A 21622-nucleotide genomic window follows, 5' to 3' on the forward strand; every position below is an offset into this window, starting at 1 on the left:
AAGGTCTGTGGAGGGAGGGATGAGAGAAAGCCACAGAGGTGAGAGTGTGCAGGCATGTGAAGGCTCTTTGGTTGGGACATAAAGTGCAAGAAAGAGAATCTGAAGGAGAGAAGATGAAAACACTTTGGGCCAGAACTCACTGCTCACTAAGCCATTTATACTTTATTTCATGGGCTATGAAAGAAACCCCCTGCAGTTTCTCTAGCTGAAATTGTGTGTGCACATTGCTTTTGTGTCCCTCCACTGCCTTGTGTTCTGATGTAAATAGTCATTGACTGAGTGAGTAATGGGGCCCTCAGTCCCAGGCTGCGTGTTGAGGCGCAGAGAGGAGAGGGGCTGTTGAAGTACCTCTCCCCCTGCCCTGGGCCAGGGATAGCTCAGCTGTGGCTGGTTGGTTGCAGGGGCCTTCAAGCTCTATGACCTGGATAACGACGGCTACATCACCCGAAACGAGATGCTGGACATCGTGGATGCCATCTACCAGATGGTGGTGAGAAGCCTGGGTTCTGCAGGGCAGGGAGTGGCAGGAGGACATCACATTTAGTGACCGGGCCTGCCCAGAGGAACTTCTTCTGTGCAACTGCTCTCCTGCCTGTGGTCACTCTGTGCAGTTCCACCTTGGGAGGCAGGGGAAGGTGGGGACAGTAGTGGGACCGGTGTGCATGGAATGATCTGGACCAGGATGGCAAAGACAGTGGGGCATCTTGGGTAGCGGGAGGAAGAGGCAGTCCTCACGTGGAACCAACTCAAGTCTGGGGCAAGTGTTTGACCAAGACCCCAAAGCCAGGAGTGCCAGGAGCCTAGCGCATCTGCCTTGTCTGTCCCTGACAGGGGAACACTGTGGAGCTTCCCGAGGAGGAAAACACCCCTGAGAAGAGGGTAGATCGGATCTTTGCTATGATGGACAAGGTAAGGCTGGGTGGACCTCCTCCTTGACCAGGGAGCTAAGGTGTAAAAGATAGGTCTGGGTCCCAGTGGTCAGGAAGTGAGACCCAGGGGCCTGGGCTGGCTTTGCCTGACCACCCATGAGACTGACTGAAGGCAGGGGCCTCAGCCTGGTGTAATGTCCACCAGCTGGCAGCTGTCCCCATCACATCAAACATCCACAGGTTTTAAGTAAGTCTACCCAATGCTTTTTCTTTAATCAAGGATTCTTAGCCCCTCTCTTCATCTTTTTTTTTTTTTTTATGGACCCATTTGGCATTCTGGTTAAGCCTATGGGCTTCTCAGGCTAATGTTTTAAATGCATAAAATAAAATCCATAGGATCGTGAAAGAAGCTAATTATTTTGGAATACAGTTATCAAAATATTTTTTTTTTTTTTATAATAACTTTTATTAAGCTTCAAGTGAACGTTTACAAATCCAATCAGTCTGTCACATATAAGTTTACATACATCTCACTCCCTACTCCCACTTACTCTCCCCGTCTTGAGTCAGCCCTTTCAGTCTCTCCTTTCTTGACAATTTTGCCGGCTTCCCTCTCTCTCTATCCTCCCATCCCCCCTCCAGACAAGAGTTGCCAACACAATCTCAAGTGTACACCTGATATAATTAGCTCACTCTTCATCAGCGTCTCTCTCCCACCCGCTGACCAGTCCCTTTCATGTCTGATGAGTTGTCTTCAGGGATGGTTCCTGTCCTGTGTCAACAGAAGGTCTGGAGAGCATGACCGCCGGGATTCCTCCAGTCTCAGTCAGACCATTAAGTTTGGTCTTCTTATATCAAAATATTTTTTAAAAATTTGTGATATAGTGTCATATGGACTTTTTATTAGCACATTAAATAACAAGGTGCCATGGTGGGTCTAATAACTCCCATAATTTCAAAGTTGTGATCGGTGAACATGATACCTGCAGCAACTGTGATTTGTTATAAAAATACCTGTGATACCCATTGTTGGCAAAGTCATAGGTACTGCTGGCTCCATTGGGAATTGTCACTTACCTTTATCCTTAAAGGAAGAGCTACATTTCAGCTAGAGGTTAGTGAAAAGAAAGACCTAATTTTTTTTCCATTCAAATTCATAGGTCTGCTGAGTTCTAGGCACAGACCCTGGGTTAAGAAATCCTTCTTTAGATAAAGCTTGTTTTTCTAAACTGAAATAACTTTGTTTTAAATGGAAACTTGGTATCATGATAGTAAGGACACCCTGTATTGCATGCTCAAAAAAAAAAGAATACAAATAATTGCAGTGAACTGGGGCTTATGATTACATTTTGGATGGATACAGTTGCTTGTCCTGAAAGCTTTGAGCCTGAGGTCTGTCCTTTCTCAGTTTAAAAAGGGAGATTAGCCCATGTCAGAGGAGCATTAAAGATATGTTAGCCTCAGACTGAGCCATTCTCTTTTTAATTATCAAAAGATTTATTGACAGAGAGTGGAACAAGGAATAATAACTTTCTCAGAGTGTGATTCAATGTTATTTAATGCTAAGGTCACGCACTCCTTAAATCCCCCCATCCACACCTCCCTTGTTTTGGGAAATGGTGCAGACCCTGGAGCCAGGCTGACTGTGTGACAGAGCCTCAGTTTCCTCATCCGCAGGATGGGGATAACAGCGACACCCTCTTCTTAGGGCGGCTGTGAGGATTCCATGAGACCAACCATGTGTTATGTTTGGCACTTACCGGGCACACGGCCAGTGGCCAGTGTGGGAGAGCAACCTTGCTGTGCTTGTTAGAACCATCAGCGTGGTTTTCCCTCTCTGGGCCTCAGGAGGTGGAGTGGGTGGTCTCCAAGGCCTTTTTCTTTCATTATCACAGGTTTCCTTGAGACATGCTCCAGGGGAAGGGATTTTGGCCCAAACCATCTCTCCCCACAGGAGACTCACCAAAGTCCCTTCGTGTCCTTGCATGAGCTCTGTCCATCTGTCTCCCTCCCAGGTCTCCCAGAATCCAGTGTGGGCTGCTCCAGGAGTGGTTAAAATACCTTCTAAGGGTGGCTTCAGAAAAATGTATAGGCTCTTAGCCCTTTTGTTTTAATCACCATCCATGGGAATTAATAATAGTGATAACAGTAACTATGGAGTCACAGGGCGCTTCCAGTTTCCAGGCACTTTACACAGCCTGAGCTCATGGAGCTATCACTCCAGTGCCGTGAGGAAGCCATGTGCCCCCAGATGAGGAAGCATGCCCAGAGAGGTGGGTCACGTGCCCAAGGCCACCCAGCCAGTAAGTGCACAGGTCTGTCTGATGTCTGATTCCTCTCATCTAGTGAGCTGCACCACCGCCCTCCTGACCTGATTTTGGAAGCTCACTTGGGACCAGGCCTGGGTCAGGCTTAGGGAGGAGGCATCTGGGATCTAGCTAGAGACCTCTGTCCTAGGAGGCTGCTTCTTCTTCCACCTTCAGCATCTCCTCTCTGCTTACAGAATGCCGACGGGAAGCTGACGCTACAGGAGTTCCAGGAAGGGTCCAAGGCTGACCCATCTATCGTGCAGGCGCTGTCCCTCTATGATGGGCTGGTATAGTCCAGGGTCCAGAGCTGGGGTGAGTGCAGGCGACTCGGGGCCTGGGAGGTAGGAGGGCGGAAACTCAGCCACAGGATACCCAGGGTTGCAGGCAAATTCCCGTGTTTCCTGGGGGGGCACTTGGGGTCTTTCCAGTGGGTGTAGCCAGCAAGGGGGTGGGGGGCCTTGGAAGCAGGGCATTCAAATCAGCTGGAGACCCTCTGTTTTTATCATTTTTATGTACCCAGATTCAGCCTGAGAGCTTGCTTGAATAGAAGTTTCCCTGGCTCGAAAACACTTTGAAAACCACAGTTCTCAGCTAGGGGCAGAGACCTGGGAGAGCAGGGGTTTTCTTCCCCCTTCTTAGAGTGGCCAGAAAACCTAAGTTTCTGGCTGTCTTGCTTAATAGCTCAAATGTGGTTTATTTTATTATCCAGTTGGATTTGATATAAGCGCAGAGCCTCTGGTGCTACTAGAGAACTGTCTTCCTTTTTCTTCTTTCGTATCTTCTTTTTTATGTCTCTTCTCTGTTATGTCCTTCACGCTGGCTGGGGGGAATGGAAGTGAATGCCCTCCAAGGTCCTGACCAGCTATAAACATTCTTGTACATGCCTCTTGGTGAAAAGATGTATGCATTCTGTTGATATACACCTAAGAGTAGAATTGCTGGGAGATGTGTATATCCAGCTTCATAGATACTACCAAACAGTTTTCCAAAGTGGTTGTACCCTTTTACATTCCCACTAGTAGTGTATGAGAGTTCCAGTTCCATGACCTTGCCAACATTGGATGTTTTCTGTCTTTTTAAGTTTAGCCTTTTTGGTGGGTGTGTAGTGATAACTCATTATAATTTCAATTTGCATTTCTCTGATGAGCAGTGAAGTGCAGCACCTTGTCATATGTGTAATGTCCATTTTAATATCCTGTTTTGTGAAGTGTTATTAGTCATCTATTGCTGCATAATACATCTCCACAGAACAGCAGCTTAAAAGGACAAACATCAGGAATTTGGGCACAGCTTGAATGGGTACTTCTGGCTCAAGGTCTCTCATGAAGTTGCAGCCAAGCCATTGGTAGGATGACCAACCATTGCAGTTTGCCTGAGACCATTCCAGATTTAGCACTGAAAGTTCCACATCCTGGGAAACCCCTCAGTCTCAGGCAAACTAGGACAGTCGAATAGGGCTGTAGTCTTATCTGAAGGCTTGGTTGAGGGGGGAATCCACTTTTAAGCTCACTCATGTAGTTTGGCAGGCCTGGATCCCTTGCCACATGGGCCTCTGTACAGGGCTACCTCACAACATGGCTGCTGCCTTCCCTCAGGGTGAGCAATCCCAGAGAAAGAGAGAGAGCCCACGATGAAAGTCACAGCCTTTTTATAACCTAATATTGGAAATGGTATCTCATCACTTCTTTTCAACAGTGCCTTGGCTATTTTTAGCTATTTGCATTTCTCGGTAAATTTTAGAGTCATCTTGTAAATTTCTACACACGTGTGCACGCACACACACATGCACACACACAAGCTGAGAATTTGATTGAGGTGGAGTTGAATCTATAATTCAATTTGGGAAGAATCGGCATAGTTCTAATTCCTAAGAGAGGAACCTGATTGGCCCGAGTAATGTTTTCAGATCATCCCACACAGATCAGAAAAATGGCTCCCCTCGATCAGAACTGAATACTTGAACAGGAAGTTCACACTCAGTACCTAGGTCACATACGAACACGTAATCAGAACCAATTTATAAGGGATGCAGCTGACAAATGCTCGGTATGCAGGCCCGTTCCTTGGCGCACACTCATCTGTTGTCCAGTTCTTCCCATGCCCTTGTGTAAATCACAATCAGTGGGCTCACTGACAACCACCACATGATCTTGTGTATTTCCTCAAGGCTATGGGAAAAAGGAATACAAACTTGGATTCTTGATGTATCCCCGTGAGGAAAAGACACGCTGTATCATTTTTTCAGTTGTGCAATTATTTTTGAATCATCTTATTTGTTTTTTTCTCACAGTTTTCTATGAGTGTATGTATGTGGATATATTTCCTCAGCAACAATGAGTTCATACCATATGTTGTTACCTGCTTTTTTATTTTTTAATGAACAACTTATAGAAAACATTTATTTTTTCTTTTGGAGACTCAGCTCTAAGAAAAGAGCTTGTGATATGTTTTACCCTACTTGGCTTAAAATTTATATTCTCTTGTGACCACACGGGCTTTCCTTTACATGATTTGTGTGGACATATACCTTACCTTCATCAGCGACAGGTTGGCCAAAAAGGTTTAATTTATTTTCATGACAAACTTCAGAGTGGAGTAAGGGCCCTCGTGTGACATGATCCACCTTTCTATAGCTCTGCCCTAAAATTGCCCTCCTCCTTCTTAGAAGCTTTTCCTAGAGCCTAAGCCCATAAAACCAATTGCTGTCAAGTCGATACTGACTCATAACGACTATTGGACAGAGTAAAACTGCCCCATAGGGTTTCCAAGGAGTGGCTGGTGGATTCGAACTGCCAACCTTTTGGCTAGCAGCCAAACTCTTAACCACTGTGCCAGCCACTAGGCCTCCTTCTAGATGCTACTTAATAGTAATTATATCCCATATCTGTTCCATCACTTTTGTGATTTATTTGCCTCCTCAGATTCCTGATGTGTCATAATTCTCAGATAAATTACTGTTATACAATTCACTGAATTATTCAGGACCCAAGATCATGAATATTTTCTGTATCATTAAATGTTGTTCGAGATCATTGGATTTAAAAGTACTTGATGAGTTTCATGTTTACAGTTATTGGGCATTTAGGCTGCCCCCATCTACCTTTTTGTGCTATGATAGATGATACTATAGTGAACATCTTATTTATTTCTTAAGGGTTAATACTAAGAATCAAAGGGATACTCCAAAGGCTTTGCACGTCCCTAAGACTTCTGACATACACGCCACCTTGCCTGCGACCCTCCTGCCAGCTCTGTGTGAGTGAACTCCTGGCCAGAAAAAACCAGTTGCTATGGAGTTGACTGTGATTCATGGCTCTCCCATGTGTGTCAGAGTAGAACTGTGCTCCATAGGATTTTCAGTGGCTGATTTTTCAGACGTAGATTGCCAGACCTTCCTTCCGAGGTACCTCTGGGTGGACTTGAACCTCCAACCTTTTAGTTAGCAGCCAAACTGTTTGTTTGCACCACCCAGGGACTTCTTTGTTTCTGGCAGCCAGCAATTAACCTACCTCACTTCCTTGTGTCTTCCAGATGCCTGGGAACCACTTGCCTCCTCTCGTGCCATGAGGCCACCTCGGCCCCGACCTCACCCTCACGTGTGTCCACCCCACCTTTCTCCACATCCACACTCTGCAGGGCTGCACTTGAACCCTGAGGCCCCGGCTCTCCTTCCCCCTGCCCTGCACCCACCCGCTGCCTGAAGCCACTGGCTCCACTTGCCAACAACCTCTGCTTGTCCGGGATAAAAACCACAAAACAAAACAGCCCTCTGCAAAACCAAGGACTCGGCAGCCTCCCAGGCAGCCTCTCTGTTCCTCCTGCTCTTTTGCGCGTGTGCTTTTGTTTATTTTTATTTTTTATTTCAAACAGACATTTAACAAGAAAAATAAAACAACTCTCTTCTGTCCTAGAAGATATGGACTGACAGATGGGGTGAAGGCTTTGGGGACCTCAGAGAACTCTGCCTCCTCCTGCCTCCTCCTCTGGGAAGTCCTGGCCTCCACCTTAGGTGGGCTCAGGAGAGCTGAGGGGGGGCACCTGACTAATGTTACTTTTCGTCTCATCCTTTAGCTGCAAAACCACCTGCGTGGCTCGGATGATTAATTATTATGATTATTTTTTGTGATAACAGTATTGTGCTTTTTGTGGTAAAAGTGAAGGGTTTTTTTTAACATGTACATATGTAATTGATATCTTTTATTTATTGGTTAACTGTTGCTGCTGCCTCGTGTGTCCAAAGCTCCCTGGGATGCGGGGCCTACTGTTTACATGTGCACATCCCCCCCCCACCCCCGCCCACACCTGCTTGGGAGGATGGTGGCCTGCAGCGGCCAACAAGCCAAAAAAAGATTTTTTCTTTTCTTTTCAGATACTGTGCTTGATGCTTTGATAGGGGAAAGGTGGTAATTCTTAAATGGCTAATACACTGTTCCCTCCATCTCGAATGCCTCCTTCCTGTATCCCTTTTTTCTGCTCCCGTTCTACACCCCTCTCCCTCCAGTGTCCTCCTCTGGGCCCCTAACATCCTTTCAAGGATGATCAAGGCCATCTTTTGGTTTCTAGACTCTTGCTTTGGTGTTTCCGGTAGCCTGGAAAAGGGGAGGCTTATCCTAAGATTGGGAGCCAAGAAAGGGGGCAAGGGGCACACAGGCAAAAGCAAAGGATAAGGAGGGGAGGGCTTTGCAAGCAAGTGAGCAGAGGGGAGTGGGTAAGGGCTGCCTCTTACCTCCTGGGGTAGGCATTGAAAATGGTCTCCCAGCTCTCTCCCACTGTGATTTCCTATCTTTTTTTCGCAGTGGACCACATGGCATCGTTCTTCCCTCTCCCTCTCTCAGCTCCAGTGGGCAGGAGGGAGGGAGAGACTGCTGGCAATCCCATTAACATAGGCCTTGCTCCTTGGCACTGTGGTCAACTCACACCCTTACAGGAGGTGTCTAGCTCTGCCTGCCACTGGGACAAGGGTGGCCCCAGAGCAGACACCCCTGGATTGGAGATCAGAAAGTCCAAAGTCTGGCCCCTTGCTCTGTCACCACAAGCATTCCCTGCCTTCTCTGGATCTCACTTGTCCCATCTGTAGAACCAGGAGGCCTGGGCTGGTTTATCTTAAGGTCCCTTTCCATGCTGACATTGTATTCTAATTCTAAGAGCCTTGGATTTAGTTTCCTAAAGTCGGATCCTGTGGTCTGTGGTTAAGTTTGCAAGGGCTTAGTAGACATGAGGATGGTGTGATTCACAGCACAGCTCCTGTTTTTGCCTCTTGGCACAAGCCTTCAGAGAAACAGGAATTACTTGTTGCTGGTGGGTGGGAGGTTTGTCCACTAACCAGAACGTGGCAGATGGTACACCATCCTTTTCTGCAGTGCTTCTTGGTACCCCCCAGACTCTCTTGGGGCCAAGTCAGCTGTCTTTTCAGCCCAGAACTAGTCTTTGCTAAGGGAAGATTTCTAGGGTGAGGAGCAACCTTCTAGACTGTTTAAGGCCAGGTCTGGGTCTAGAATTCCTGTTTCTTCTTTGCAAAGTCAGCAGCCTATCATCCCCTGCTTATTTCATCCCTGAAAGGGGAAAAGTTGACCCTTGGTTCCTGGTTTGGGTTGTCTTTGGTCTCCACTTTGCACTTTTGTCAGGAGGCCAGAGCGTCTCCTGTTCATTAACCCTCAGCAAACACATCTTCAACCAGAGGAAGCCCTCTGCTAAAGAGAGCAGCTTCAGCCCACATGGGGCTTGCATGTCTATTGCTGTGGGCTGAAAATCTCAGCCAACTCCAGAAGTCTCCTGTTTGCATTAGCAGGCCCTTTGGCTGCGCCCTGGCCCCACTTGTAAGCCCCCAGACCCTTCAGGGACAGGAAGCTGTAGTTCCAGATTGGATTCTTTGAAGCCCTCACTGGTCAGCTTCCTCCCCAACCAGTGGACCAGGAGACCTGGGACTCCCACCAATTGCTGCAGTTTCTTGCCTTGGCTCTGACATGAGACCTTAGGGCAGGGGATGGACTTGATGACCTGGGATTGGAGAGGATAAGAGTGGAGCCTTTCTCCGGGCCAAAAGACTTCTTTGTCTAGAATCTCAATTTGCTGCTCTGGTCAAATGGGAGTGATGCTGTGTATGCTCATGAGAGGGGGTTTGTGGCTGAGAATTTTTCAGGGTGAAGGATGTGGATCCTTCCAGCTGAGGCATTCACTTCACAGCCATCTACTGAGCATCTGTGTGCGAGGCCTTCCTCCCATCCTTCTTGCCCTTTGGACTTTTAGTTCCAAGCCATATGTATAGCTTTTGGCCTTAGCAGGCGATATCCTTGGGGACCACAGACCAGGGTGCCAGTGGGTCCCATGCCTCAGGCACACCTTTGGCTCATGCCCCGAGACAGCCTAGGGTTATTGGAAGGGCCATCCATCTTCCTGGTAGGGTGCTGGACACTGGTCATTTTGGCTTAAGGTTGCAGACAGGGACAGACTTCTGTTCCCTCCTCTCACCAGGCCTTGAGCTGGGGCACCCTTGGAATCCCAAGCAAGGCCTTCTGAGCATCTGTGGGCCTTTTTCCAATGCAGTTTTCCACACAAGGCCCAGCCCCATCAGATGCTGCTGTTTTGGGATTCTAGACCAGAAGCTGGGCTCTTACTCCCCCTGCTGATTCACATTCCCAGGGCCCACCTCACGCCCCCCGCCCCAGGCTGAGGAATAGGGACCAGCCTCGGGAGGCCATTCTGCATCTGCCCTGGCCTCTTCCTTGCAGAGTCTGATCCCCACTTTGTGTTGATGGTGACTTAGAGGAGAATGTCACGATTTCCCAGTGATTAAATATTTAACCAAGCAACATTTAAAATAACGTGAAGGCAAATATATGTGTCATCCTTTGTACTGACATCTCTTCCTCTGAAATGCTTTTGACAGCCAGCTTCCCAGACGACAGGCGCATCTGGGCTTTCGAGGACGCTGTCTCTCTGGGGGAGGGCTGGGGTGCCAGGTGGCCTTTGGAGAGAGCAGCCTCTCTGGAGAAGGCCACCGCTGCCGCCAAGCAGAAAGCTACCCAAGGGATCCAAGGAAATGTGGGAGCGCCCCCTGGTGGTTGAGAGCAGCAAAGGGTTCTGGGAGCGCCAACCCTGCCAAGTTCAGGAGGGATGTGGGAGGTGGGGAGGAGGCTGTGTTCCAGTCCCACTTTATTGGCAGTATGTCTCCCAGATGCCCCTCTTCTGGGTCTCCCCCAGGGATAGTGAGTTCATTAGTATAGGGGAACTGCAATGGGAAGCCTCGCCCCCTCCTTTTTTTTTTTTTTTTTAAATATCTGCGGAATAAACCCAATGGTTGATTTTTGAATGAATAAAAGGCTTTTGTTGAATAAACATCTGGTCCCATCTTCTGTCTTGGCATCTTGGAATCTAGGCTCAGGCTCTGTCTAATCCAGGATTGGGATAAATGTAGAATTCCCCCTCCCCAGCCTGTGATGTCTCTATGTCTTTGCAGTGGCCCATGGCCCCAGGGAAAGCTACTCCTATCCTGGTCTGACTCAGTAACCTGCTTTCTCTGGGACCTTGGGCAAGTCAATTCCACTCACTGAGTCTCAGTTTCTCCATCCATCAACTGGGAACAAGAGTCTCTACCCTGCCAACCTCACAGGGGTGTTGTGAGGACCAAACCAAGCAGTGGTCTGAATGATGTGGTATCCCACTCAAAGCCTCCAAGTTTGGAAAGGAATTTGGGCAACTCTTGCTAAAAAAAAACAAGACCAATGTTTCCCACTGTGGTTGTTTGTCTTCTTTTCTGCCTGCCTTCCCAGGCCCCCTTAACTCCCCTTTTAGGGTGCTGTCCTGTCTGGATCTGCTGGTGTGTGTCTCTGGAGAAAGGCAGGCCCTCGCCCTGGCCAGGGGTGGGCAGGGGCCACGTGGTATGCCCAGGCCCCCTCTTATGCTCCCGTTGTATGTCATCCTTGTTACACCGATTAAACACGCTTCCTGGACTTGTCCTTGTCTGCCTTGTACAGACCTGTTGTTTTGTCTGTTTCTGTTCTTTATTGTTCAATTTAGGTTTCCTTGTCCTTCTCTGACACCCTCTCTCTTGCTTTGGGTGTTGTCTGCCCAGTTTCCCCAGGAGAAAGTGTGTATATAATGGGCATAATGATTAAACCAGAATTTTTCAAACAGTGTTTACCGGAGCCCAACGATCAGTGGGGCCATGGGGTGGGGACGCCATGTACCAGCCCCAGCAGCTCCACTCTTTTTGTTTCATCTGTTGGGGTCTCCATAAGACTTTTAGAAAGGGCTTCTGTCGCTTTAAAAATGTTTGAAAATAATTGACCTAGACCAGTGGTTCTCAAAGATGACTGTCATCAGAATCACCTGAGGGCTTGTTAAAACCCAGATTGCTGGGCCCCACCCCCTGGAGTTTCCAATTTTAACAAGTTTCTAAGTGGTGCTGATGCTGCTGGTCTAGGGACCACACTTGGAGAACCTCCGGTGACATGTTTGCACTGCAGGACATCCGCAGTCCTGCCTCCGTTTGCCCATCATTCATTCAACTCTACGATGTGGCTTTTGCACCTGTGACATGCCAGCCACCAAGGACCCAGATATTAACTGCTCACCACGTGGAGGGCTGTGTAGGGAGGGGGGTGGGGAGATGAGTAGCCCCTGTTGGCAGTTGGTGTGACTCGTCATAGCTCCTTCTTGACCTCGTTTCTAGCTTTGGGGGAGCCTCCAGGGCTCCTTTCTGTCCCTTTTTGGCCTGGAAAGGCTGTCCTGGAACCTGGGATCTTGGAGGGGCCTTCTCTTCCCTCTAGTCAAATAACCCAGTGTTTCTGAATATCAATTTACCCTGCCTGGCATCTGTGGGGAAGGATCAGAGGAGGTGACAGTCTCTGCTTTCAGGACCTTGTTAGGGAAACAGATTAATTCTGAGAATAATAAAAGGTAATGTCAAACCAAGAGTGTAAGTGCCAGTGAGAAATACATTGCTCTTGGCCAAAGGCTCTTTCTTGTAAGACACAGAAAGCATGTAGATCGATAAGATGAAATAGCCAGCATTAGAATGAGCCACTGCCTGCAAAAACAAGTCGAATTTCAGAGTTGGTTTTGTGAAAAGCATCATCAGACCAGCATCACCATGGAGACGGAGCTGGAGGCCCTGACATAACTTGCACTTTGGGGTTGAAGCAGCCACTGAAAAGGGTAATGCCAAATGTATTAGTCAGGGTTCTCCAGAGAGAATCAACAGGAGACATGTTTACATTATCTACACAGAGAAACTGACCTTAAGGAATTGGCTTATGAGATTGTGGGAACTGGCAAGTCCAAAATTCATAGGTGGCAGCCTGGAAATTCCGTCAGGATCTCTGTTACAGTCCTGAGGCAGAGTCCTTCTGCCTTTGGGAGATCTCAGTTTCGGCTTCTTAAGGCCTTCAACTGGTTGAATGAGGCCCATCCACATATTGGAGGGTAATCTCGTTTTGAAAGTCGACTGATCGTAAATGTTAATCACATGTAAATATTTCATGTCAACATTTAAACTAGTGTTTGACCCAGGCTTTGAACCAGTTCGTTCCGCTTCTAACCCTTGCTGAGGATTTGCATTTCCACTCCAGACATACTGAATCAGAATTTACAGTTTAACAAGATTCCCAGGTGATTCTTATGTATAATAAATTTTGAGTACCACTGCTCTACTAGCAGAGCCCTGGTGGCGCAGTGGTTAAGGATTGGCTGTTAACCAAAAGGTTGGCAGTTTGAATCTACCAGCTGCTCCTTTGAAACCCTATAGGGCAGTTCTACTCTGCCCTATAGGGTCTCTATGAGTCAGAATCGACTGTACAGCAACAAGTTTGGGTTTTTTTTTTTTGGCCCTACTAGCAGTTCTTGGAATAGTCTCTAACCAGCAGCATTAGCATCACCTGAGAACTTGTTAAAAGGAGCCCTGGTGGCCCAGTGGTTAAAGCACTCAGCTGATAACCAAAAGGTTGGTGGTTTGAACCTACCAGCTGCTCTGTGGGAGAAATATGTGGCAGCCTGCTTCTGTAAAGGTTTACAGCTTTGGAAACCCTATGAGGCAGTTCTACTCTGTCCTATATAGGGTCGCTATGAGTTGGAATCGACTCGACGGCAGTGGATTTTGGTGTGGGAGCTTGTTAGAAATATAAATTCTCAGCTGGGGTTTGAGCCAGAATGAACTAGTTTGAAGCCCTGGATTGACCAAAAACTGGGCACAATAGCCTAGTCAAGGTGACACATAAAATTAATCATCACACCAAAGATGATACTTTCCTGGCCATGCTGGGCACCCAGCATCATGCCTTCCTCTGGCAGGGTCTGGAGTGAAGACTCTGAAATTCCTCCTGACACATGGGAGGGAATTAAAAAAAAAAAAGTGAAAAGGCAGTGTGGGGGCAGTGGTTAGTGACCTAGTGGTTGGAGCTGGTTCCAAGCCAAACTTCCCTGGTTGATGTTGTGGGGTGTGTTCTGACAGATTTTTTTGGTAAAAATATGGACCCCCAATTAGAGGCAGGTGATGCTACCAGGTGGAATGTTAGACAATGAAAACAGATCTTAGATCAAATTATGCCTAATGTTCAAAATAACAAACAGACCTGTTCATCTATGGAGTGGATGAATCAACTCAACTCAACACTTGATGTTTTCTAAGTGATATCTAGGCAGCAGCCTAAAGCTAACCAGAGGTCGTCACCAGCTTCCACAGGGATGACTGAGGGCCTGATACATGTGTGCTGGGCAGCCACAATGCCACACTGTGACCACAGCCTTTGCAGAACATGCAGCCAGTTCAAGAAGCTGGACACACATGTAGAAAGGTCATGAGCACCTGTCACAGATGGACAATGCCAACCCAGTGATCCAATATGGGGGAGGGGCTGAGTCATCCTCCCCACCTGCAGTCACCACGGTCCTCCTGGCTAAGGAGAGCCCCAAGCTGGCCTTAAAAGATGGCAAGATCTAGATGGGTGAAGAGGAACAGGAAGGGCATGGCAGGCAGGGAAGAGCAGGAGCAAAGATATAGAGGTAGGATTATAGGAAACAGACAAACTGGGAGAAGGGAGGCACACAAATGGAGTTAATGGAAGGTGTCTCTATGACAGTGAAACATCAGCTTTTTCTAGGGGATGAATCCATACAGAAAGAAGAGACATGAGGCCACCTTCCAGGAGCTGGCACTGGCATAGGCCTGGGCACTCTGAGCCCACAGCCCTAAGGCCTGTCTTTCTGGGCTTCTTGGGAAGCCCGGCAGGATGGCTTTTCTCTTTAACTCTGTTCATTCAACTATTATCAACATCAATATAATAATAGCAATAATGAACATGCTAATAATGATGGATAACATCCAACACTTCTGTGTGCTAGGTTCCCTTGTATTTTCTCATTTACGCCTTACAGCAGCGCCCTCTTGAGGCCAGTGCTAGTATTATTACCCTGCATTTTACAGACCAGGGTACTGAGCCCCCGAGGGCAAGGAACTTGCTCAGTCTTACCACCTGTAAGGGGCTTTTTCAAGCTCGGGTCAAACTGTCTTTGTCCAGGGGCAGGAGGCCAGGGGAAGCAGCTTCTAAGGCCAGATCTGGGCAGTTGCCGGTCGTTCCTCAGCTCTCACAGATGTAGGTACGTGGAGAGGTGACGTCTGGGGGGGTCTCATCAGTTGGGGCCCTGCGTCTGGAGGGAGAAGAAACTCAGAGGCAGGTAGGGAGAGTTAGGTGGACTGGGGCACGGGTAGGGGCTGGGCCTGGGGAGAGGGTTCCTGCTCACAACCTGCTGGGCTCTGGGGGGCAGTTGGACCCCGAGACGGCCCAAGGCCTAGAGTCCCATCTGCTTAATGCAGCCAATCAGGTAGGAACTGGGGTGGGGTAGGAGCTGAGCTTTCAGGCTGGCCCTGGGAGGAGGAAGGCCAGAGAAAGGAGTTTCCAGGGCCTAGGAATGGACGCTGTCTGAGCACATCTGGAGCTGTATAATGGTTGACCACGGGACACACCTTGCAGAGCGCTGTAGGCTTAGTGACAGAGAGAACACCGAGCCCTTGGCTCACACACTGGACTCTCAGTAAGGGCTCTGGGGGCACAGCTACCCTCCCTGCTTGTGTTCATGATGGCTCTCAGTCCCTCCTGGCTGTGACTCCACCACTGCACGTGTGTACTGTTTTCTTATGTCCGAAATGTCATTATCCCCATTTTCAGATGAGGAAACTGAGTCCCAGAGAGGTTCAGTGACTTGCCTGGGGTCACACAGCTAAAACATGGCTGAGTGGGGATTTGAGGACAGGCCTACTGACACCAAGCTGAACCACTAACATGATCTATCACCTTTGGTTTGGTGTTCTCTTTCTCTGGTCACCTAGAACTGACACTTCCCAGAGTCCGGAATTTTCCACCAGGCCACTGGGCTAAGTCCTCCTGTGAGGAAATACCAACTTCTCGATACAAAGACAAAGGAGCCTGAGTGGCACAAGCAGTTTGCAATTGGCTGCTAACCTAAAAGCTGGCAGTTTGAACCCACCCAGAGAGTGGCTCCAAGGAAGACCTGGCAAACTGCTTCCATAAAGAATACGGCCAAGAAAATCCTATGGATCATTTCTATTCTAAAACACCTGGGGTTGCCATGTGTCAGAACTGACTTGACAGCAGTGGGTTTGGGTTTTTGGTTTTGGATACAAAGACAGGCCAGACCCTGAGCTTCCTGGAACCACTTGCCCCCAGTGGTAATAGGACAGCTGGGTGTCCTTGGCTGGCTTCTGGCCTCTCCCTTCCCTGTACTCTTCGGGAAGCAAATGGAGGCAATGAGCCACCAGTTCCTGTGACCCACGAAGGCTTGGCCCCCATTCTCACCTCCCACCCCAGCCAGTTTTGGGAGGGGGGCAGCAGAGGGGTTTTCTCCCAAAGGAGGGAATCCCAAAAATTGCCCTGCAGCTTGGGGAGGTGTGGATTCCAGGAGCAGGGTGGGGCCTGAGGAAAGCTGGCTCTCTTTGGGGATTTCACGACTGCACCACTTACTGTATCATCTGGCTGTAAATCAAACAACTATAGAGTAAAAGATTTCCTTCTTCTCCCAAAGCTTCCCATCTCACCAGCAAAACTGAGAGTTAAAGTCCTTTCCCTGGGTTCCAGTCCTTGCTCATCCCCTCCAGCTGTAGGATCTGGGGTAATGTTTTTGTTGCTAGTTGCTGTCGAGTTGATTCTGACTCACGGTGACCCGTGTGTGCAAAGTAGAACTGCTCCATAGGGTTTTCAAAGCTGTGACCTGTCAGAAACAGACTGCCAGGCATTACCTATGAGGCACCTCTGGGTGGGTTTGAACTGCCAACCTTTTGGTTAGTTGGCCAGCGCTTAACCAGTTGCGCCACCCCAGGTCCTTATGGGGTAATACTAAATATGAACTCTGAGCCTCAGCTTCCTCGTCTGTAAAGTGGGGATAACAGAAGCACAGTTTTCGTGGAGTTGTTGGTGAGACTCAGTGAAATGATATGTTTGAAGACTTTTCATGAATGGAAAAAGTTAATATTATTGTTATTATCCAATTCTTCTCACCCCAAAAATGCTGCCCTGCTCATTTGGTCCAACCTTAGACCAGGAATACGTCTCTCAGCTTATATCTCTCACCATTCCAGCCATTGGAGATACAGCACTCAAGACAGTGGTCTGAGTTCAAAATTCTGGAGAGGAAAATACTGAATCGCCAGAAGCCCAACCTGAACCAATTAATAGCTGGGGAGGCTCCCTCTGGGTGAACATGGCTTCTGCCCTGCCAACCACTGGGTGCCCCTGCATCTGCCCAGGGAGCTGTCTCTGGGGCATCCCGAACCCCCAAATCCTTAAGGTGCAAACCTTTTTGCAAACAAGGGGGAAAGCTCAGACGCGGCCCAGGTTGTTAGTGGTCTTTGTCCTCCCAGGCAAAGCTACTAAGTGCATCTAGGACAGGGTTTGGAACTGCCCTTGTCCTTGCTGCTCCCTGTCCTTCTTTTCCAGAGCCAGAGCCGGGAGGACTCACATAGCAGGGAAGCTGGACCCCTGGGGCCTGTGATGAGTTTGCATCAAAGACAGCTCTGCAGTTGATAGTCTCTGTTACTCCAGTCGATAAGTGGAAACTCCGCAGATCAATACCCAGCTCAAAATGGGCTGAAACTTGCTCAGCACCAGAGGAAAATTGAGAGGTTAGACAGACACAGGGGGCCAAGAAGGACAATAAAGCAATGTTTCCCATAAAGTGAAATGAAATGATGTGTAATGTGTCTTTCTAGTTCCTTACAAGAGGGAGACTCCAGCCTGGAGGACACCCAGCCACTCACTCTAGGAGTGCCTATCCCTGTGGTTCACCACAGGTAGTACGTCACCATGACTACACTCTGGCCTCAGAGTCAAAGAGACCAGGCTCAAATCCAGCTGAAGCTCCAGTGCTGGCTTTGGAGGCTTCTGATCCCTGCTCTTTAAAATGACAATGACCAAGCCTGTATTAGGGAGTCCCTAGGTGTCTCAAGAGGAACCCTTGTGCTGCAGTGGTTAGGTGCTTGGCTGCTAAATGAAAGGTCAGCGGTTTGCACGCACCATCCTCTCCGCAGGAGAAAGATGTGGCAGTCTGCTTCCGTAAAGATTTACAGCCTTGGAAACCCTATGGGGCAGTTCTACTCTGTCCTATAGGATCACTACAACGGCAATGGGTTTGGTTTTGGGGTGGGTGGTGCAAATTCTGTGAATCGGAATCAGTTTGACTGCAACTAACAACAGCAAGCCCATATTGATCCACTGGGAAGGAAGAAAGCTCCTCTCCACAGTGGGTCTAAGGACAGGCTCTCCAGGTGACACCTTCCAGCATCCAGTGTGGCCAGGAGGGTGCAGCTGAGACAGAGGTTTACACTGGACTACCAAGCTGTGTGTTCATAGTGGGGAATAAACTGGCACACAGGTACCATACCCACACCAGCAGGGCTGGCACACTCTCCCTTTGGTCATCTGCAAAGTGGGGATCATAATGGGATCTGCCTCCTGGGACAGGGTGAGACTCATGCAGGATGATGCACACGAAGTACCTCACACATAGGAAAAACCAAAAACCAAACCCAGTGCCGTCGAGTAGATTGCGATCATAGCAACCCTATAGGACAGGTAGAACTGCCCCACAGAGTTTCCAAGGAGCGCCTGGTGGATTCAAACTGCTGATTCTTTGGTTGGCAGCCGTAGCACTTAACCACTACACCACCAGGGTTTCCCACACATAGGAAGCACCCTACAAATGATATGCTGATTGATGATCCATGATCAGTGATTGATGCTTGATGATCTTGATCACTGTTCCTCCTCTTCTCCCACAGGCCAGCCCCCACTGGAAGCCCCACTGTAGTCAGAAGGACTCTCACTACAGAAACTCTAATGATGCAAAACAGAAGTCCAGTCCTGGAGACAGTTGCCTGCAGGGTCCAGTAATATTCCAGGTTTAAAGGCTGAGGTTTTCTCTCTCTGGACTGTGCTGGGTGGTCTCCGCCCATGTTTGCTTCCTGTCCCTGTCTTAATTTTCACTTTCTCCAGAAGCTGGTTCTGAGTCAAGGATTCAAAAGCAAGTGTTTTTCTGGGAGGTGATCCCAGGAAGTGAGTGCAACAACCTAAAATCAGTTGTCCCCAGGTTGACTCTGACTCCTGGCGACCCCATACGTGTCAGAGCAGAACTGGGCTCCACAGGATTTTCCGTGGGTGACTTTTTGGAAGTCGGTCACCACGCCTTTCTTCCAAGGCACCTCTGGGTGGACTTGAACCTCCAATCTTTCAGTTAGAAGCTGAGTGGGTTAACTGCACTACCCAGGGATTCTTAGTATTTTATACTAGTCTTTTAAGGCTTCTGTATTTATTTTATTTTAGAATCAATATACAGTAAAACTGACTTTATTTTTTTGGAGTCAAGTATGATTTTTAACACATGTATAAATTGTGTAGCCACCAACACGATCAGGATACAAAGCAGTTTCATCATCCCCCAAACTCCCTCAGGTTGCCCCTTTTTAACCCCTTCCACTCCCCATTCCTATCCCCTGGCAACCACAGATCTGTTCTCCATCACAAGAGCTTTGTCCTTTCTATAATGTCACCTAAGTGGAAGCAAACAGTATGCAACCTTTTGAGACTGGCTTCTTTCATTCAGCCAGATACCTTTAAGATCCAACCAAGCTGTTGCTCTTATCAGTAGTTGCTTCCTTTTGGTCGCTGAATAGCATGGAAGTAACACGGTTTGTTTAGCCTTTCACCTGTTGCAGGACATTTGAATTATTTCCAGTTTTTGGCAATTATGAATAGAGCTGCTATAAGCATTCATATCTAGGTTTTTGTGTGAACATAACTTTGCATTTCTCTAGGGTAAATACCTAGGATTAGGGTTGCTGGGTCTTATAGTGTGTGCTTAACTTCCTAAGAAGTTGCCTGACTGCTGTGCAGAGTGGCTGTAACACCTGCATTTTTGCCTTTCCACCTGCAGTGAACGAGAGCTCCAGTTCCTTGGCTTCCTCACCAGCGCTTAGCATCATCGGCATTTTTTTTCTTAGCCATTCTACTAGGTGTGCAGTGGTATCTTTCACGGTTTTAATTTGCATTTCTCTCATGGCTAATGATATCGAACACTTGGCTTCCATATGTCCTCTTTGAGTTTTTGTTGTTGTTGTTGTTTTTTGCTGTTGAGTTTCGAGAGTTCCTTACATATTCAGAATACAAGTCCTTTGTTGGACAGGTGATTTGCCAATGTTTTCTCCCAGCCTGGAGCATATCTTTTCAGTCTCCTAATGGTGTCTTTCACAGGACAAACATTTTTAATTTCTGTTTTTTCTTTTAGTCATGTTTTTGATGTCACTCTTTGCCTAATCCCACATCATGAGAATTTTCTCCTAAAAGTTCTAAAAAAAAAAAAAAAAAATTCTAGAGTTTTCCATTTTATATTTTGGTCTATGATCTATTTTGATTTGATTTTTGCATAAGGTGTGAGGTGGCCAAGGTTCATTTTTTATTGTTGTTTTTTGCTTATAGATATTCAATTGTTCTAAGGCCTTTTGTTGAAAAGACTATCCTTTCTCCATTGAATTGCCATTGCATCTTTGTCAAAAATCAATGGGCTATAACCATGTGGATTTATTTCTGGACTCTCTATTTTGTTCCACTGATCTAAGTGTCTATCCCTTTGCCAATGCCACACCGTCATGATTGCTGTTGCTGTTTAGTAAGTCTTAAAATTGGGTAACATGATTCCTCCAACTTTCTTCTTCTTTTTCAAAATTGTTTTGGCTATTCTCGTTCCTTTGCCTTTCAAGAATCAGTATCAGCTTGTCTATATCTTTAATAAAAACAACAACAAAAAAAACCCTGCTGGGATTTTTATTGGAATTACATAAATCTATAGATCAATTTGGGAAGAAATGACATCTTTACTACATTGAGCCTTCCAATCCATAAGTACAGTATGTCTTTTCATTTCTTAAGGTCTTCTTTGATTTCTTTCATCAGCATTTTGTAGTTTTCAGCATTTAGACCCAGTACATGACTTGTTAGATTTATATCTAAGTATTTCATGTTGGGGAGCTATCATAAGTGGTATCATTTAAAGAAAAAAGTTGGTTTCCATTTGGTCATTACTAGTATATAGAAATAAAATTGATTTTTGTGTGTTGACCACAAATGTACCCTGCCACCTAGATAAACTTCATTTATAAGTTCTAGGAGTTTTATTGTAGATTTGTTGGATTTTTTAATTTAGATAATCATGTCATCTGCAAGGAGGGACAGTTTTATGTCTTCCTTCCCAAACTGAATGCCTGTTTTTTGTTTTTTTTTTCCTTTCCTTACCTAACCAAGGTCACTAGGACTTCCAGTGTGATGTTGAATAGGAGTGGTGAGAATGGACATCCTTGTCTTGTTCCTGATCTTAAGGGGAAAGAGTCTAGTCTCTCACCATTAAGGATAATGTTAACCGTAGTTGTTTTTTTAGATGCCATTTATCAAGTTGAAGAAATTCCCTTCCATTCCTAGCTTGCTGAGAATTTTTTCACAAATAGATATTGAATTTTGTCAAATGTTTTTCTGCATCAGTTGATATGATCGTGTAGCTTTTCTTCTTTAGATTGTTCATATGGTGAATTATATTGGTTGTTTTTGAATATTTAACCAGTCTTGCATTCCCATCATAAATTCTACTCATTCTTGGGGTATTATTCTTTTTATGTATTTCTGGGTTTGATTTGCTAATACTTTGTTGAAGATTTTTGCATCTATGTTCATGAGAACTATTGGTCTGTAGTTTTCTTTTATTGTATATCTTCCTTTGGTTTGGTATCAGGGTAATAATACTGGTCTCATAAAATGAGTTTGAAAGGTTTCCTTCTTTTTTTTGGCATATTTGGTGTTTGTTTTCTTTTTCTTTCCGTTAAATGTTGGTACAGGTCACCAGCAAATCATCTGGGCATGAACTTTTCCTTTTTGGAAGGTTTCTTTCTCTCTC

At 46.9% G+C, this 21622-nt stretch overlaps 1 protein-coding gene across 2 annotated transcripts in view; it reads left to right on the forward strand.

Annotated features, from left to right (window-relative positions):
- NCS1 (neuronal calcium sensor 1) overlaps nucleotides 1-11166 on the forward strand; it is a 59784-nt gene extending 48618 nt beyond the window's left edge. The window contains exons 5-8 of one of the 2 annotated variants that reach the window (XM_049897008.1): nucleotides 402-490; nucleotides 832-909; nucleotides 3373-3490; nucleotides 6710-11166. In XM_049897008.1, the coding sequence (XP_049752965.1) occupies nucleotides 402-490; nucleotides 832-909; nucleotides 3373-3471 (266 nt within the window). In that variant the 3' untranslated portion in view covers nucleotides 3472-3490; nucleotides 6710-11166. The remainder of the gene's footprint in view (nucleotides 1-401; nucleotides 491-831; nucleotides 910-3372; nucleotides 3491-6709) is intronic. The other variant, XM_049897009.1, reaches the window with a different exon arrangement.
- Nucleotides 11167-21622: the final 10456 nt, after the last annotated feature.

This window comes from Elephas maximus, chromosome 9 (assembly GCF_024166365.1).
Source record: "Elephas maximus indicus isolate mEleMax1 chromosome 9, mEleMax1 primary haplotype, whole genome shotgun sequence".
NCBI lineage: Eukaryota > Metazoa > Chordata > Mammalia > Proboscidea > Elephantidae > Elephas > Elephas maximus.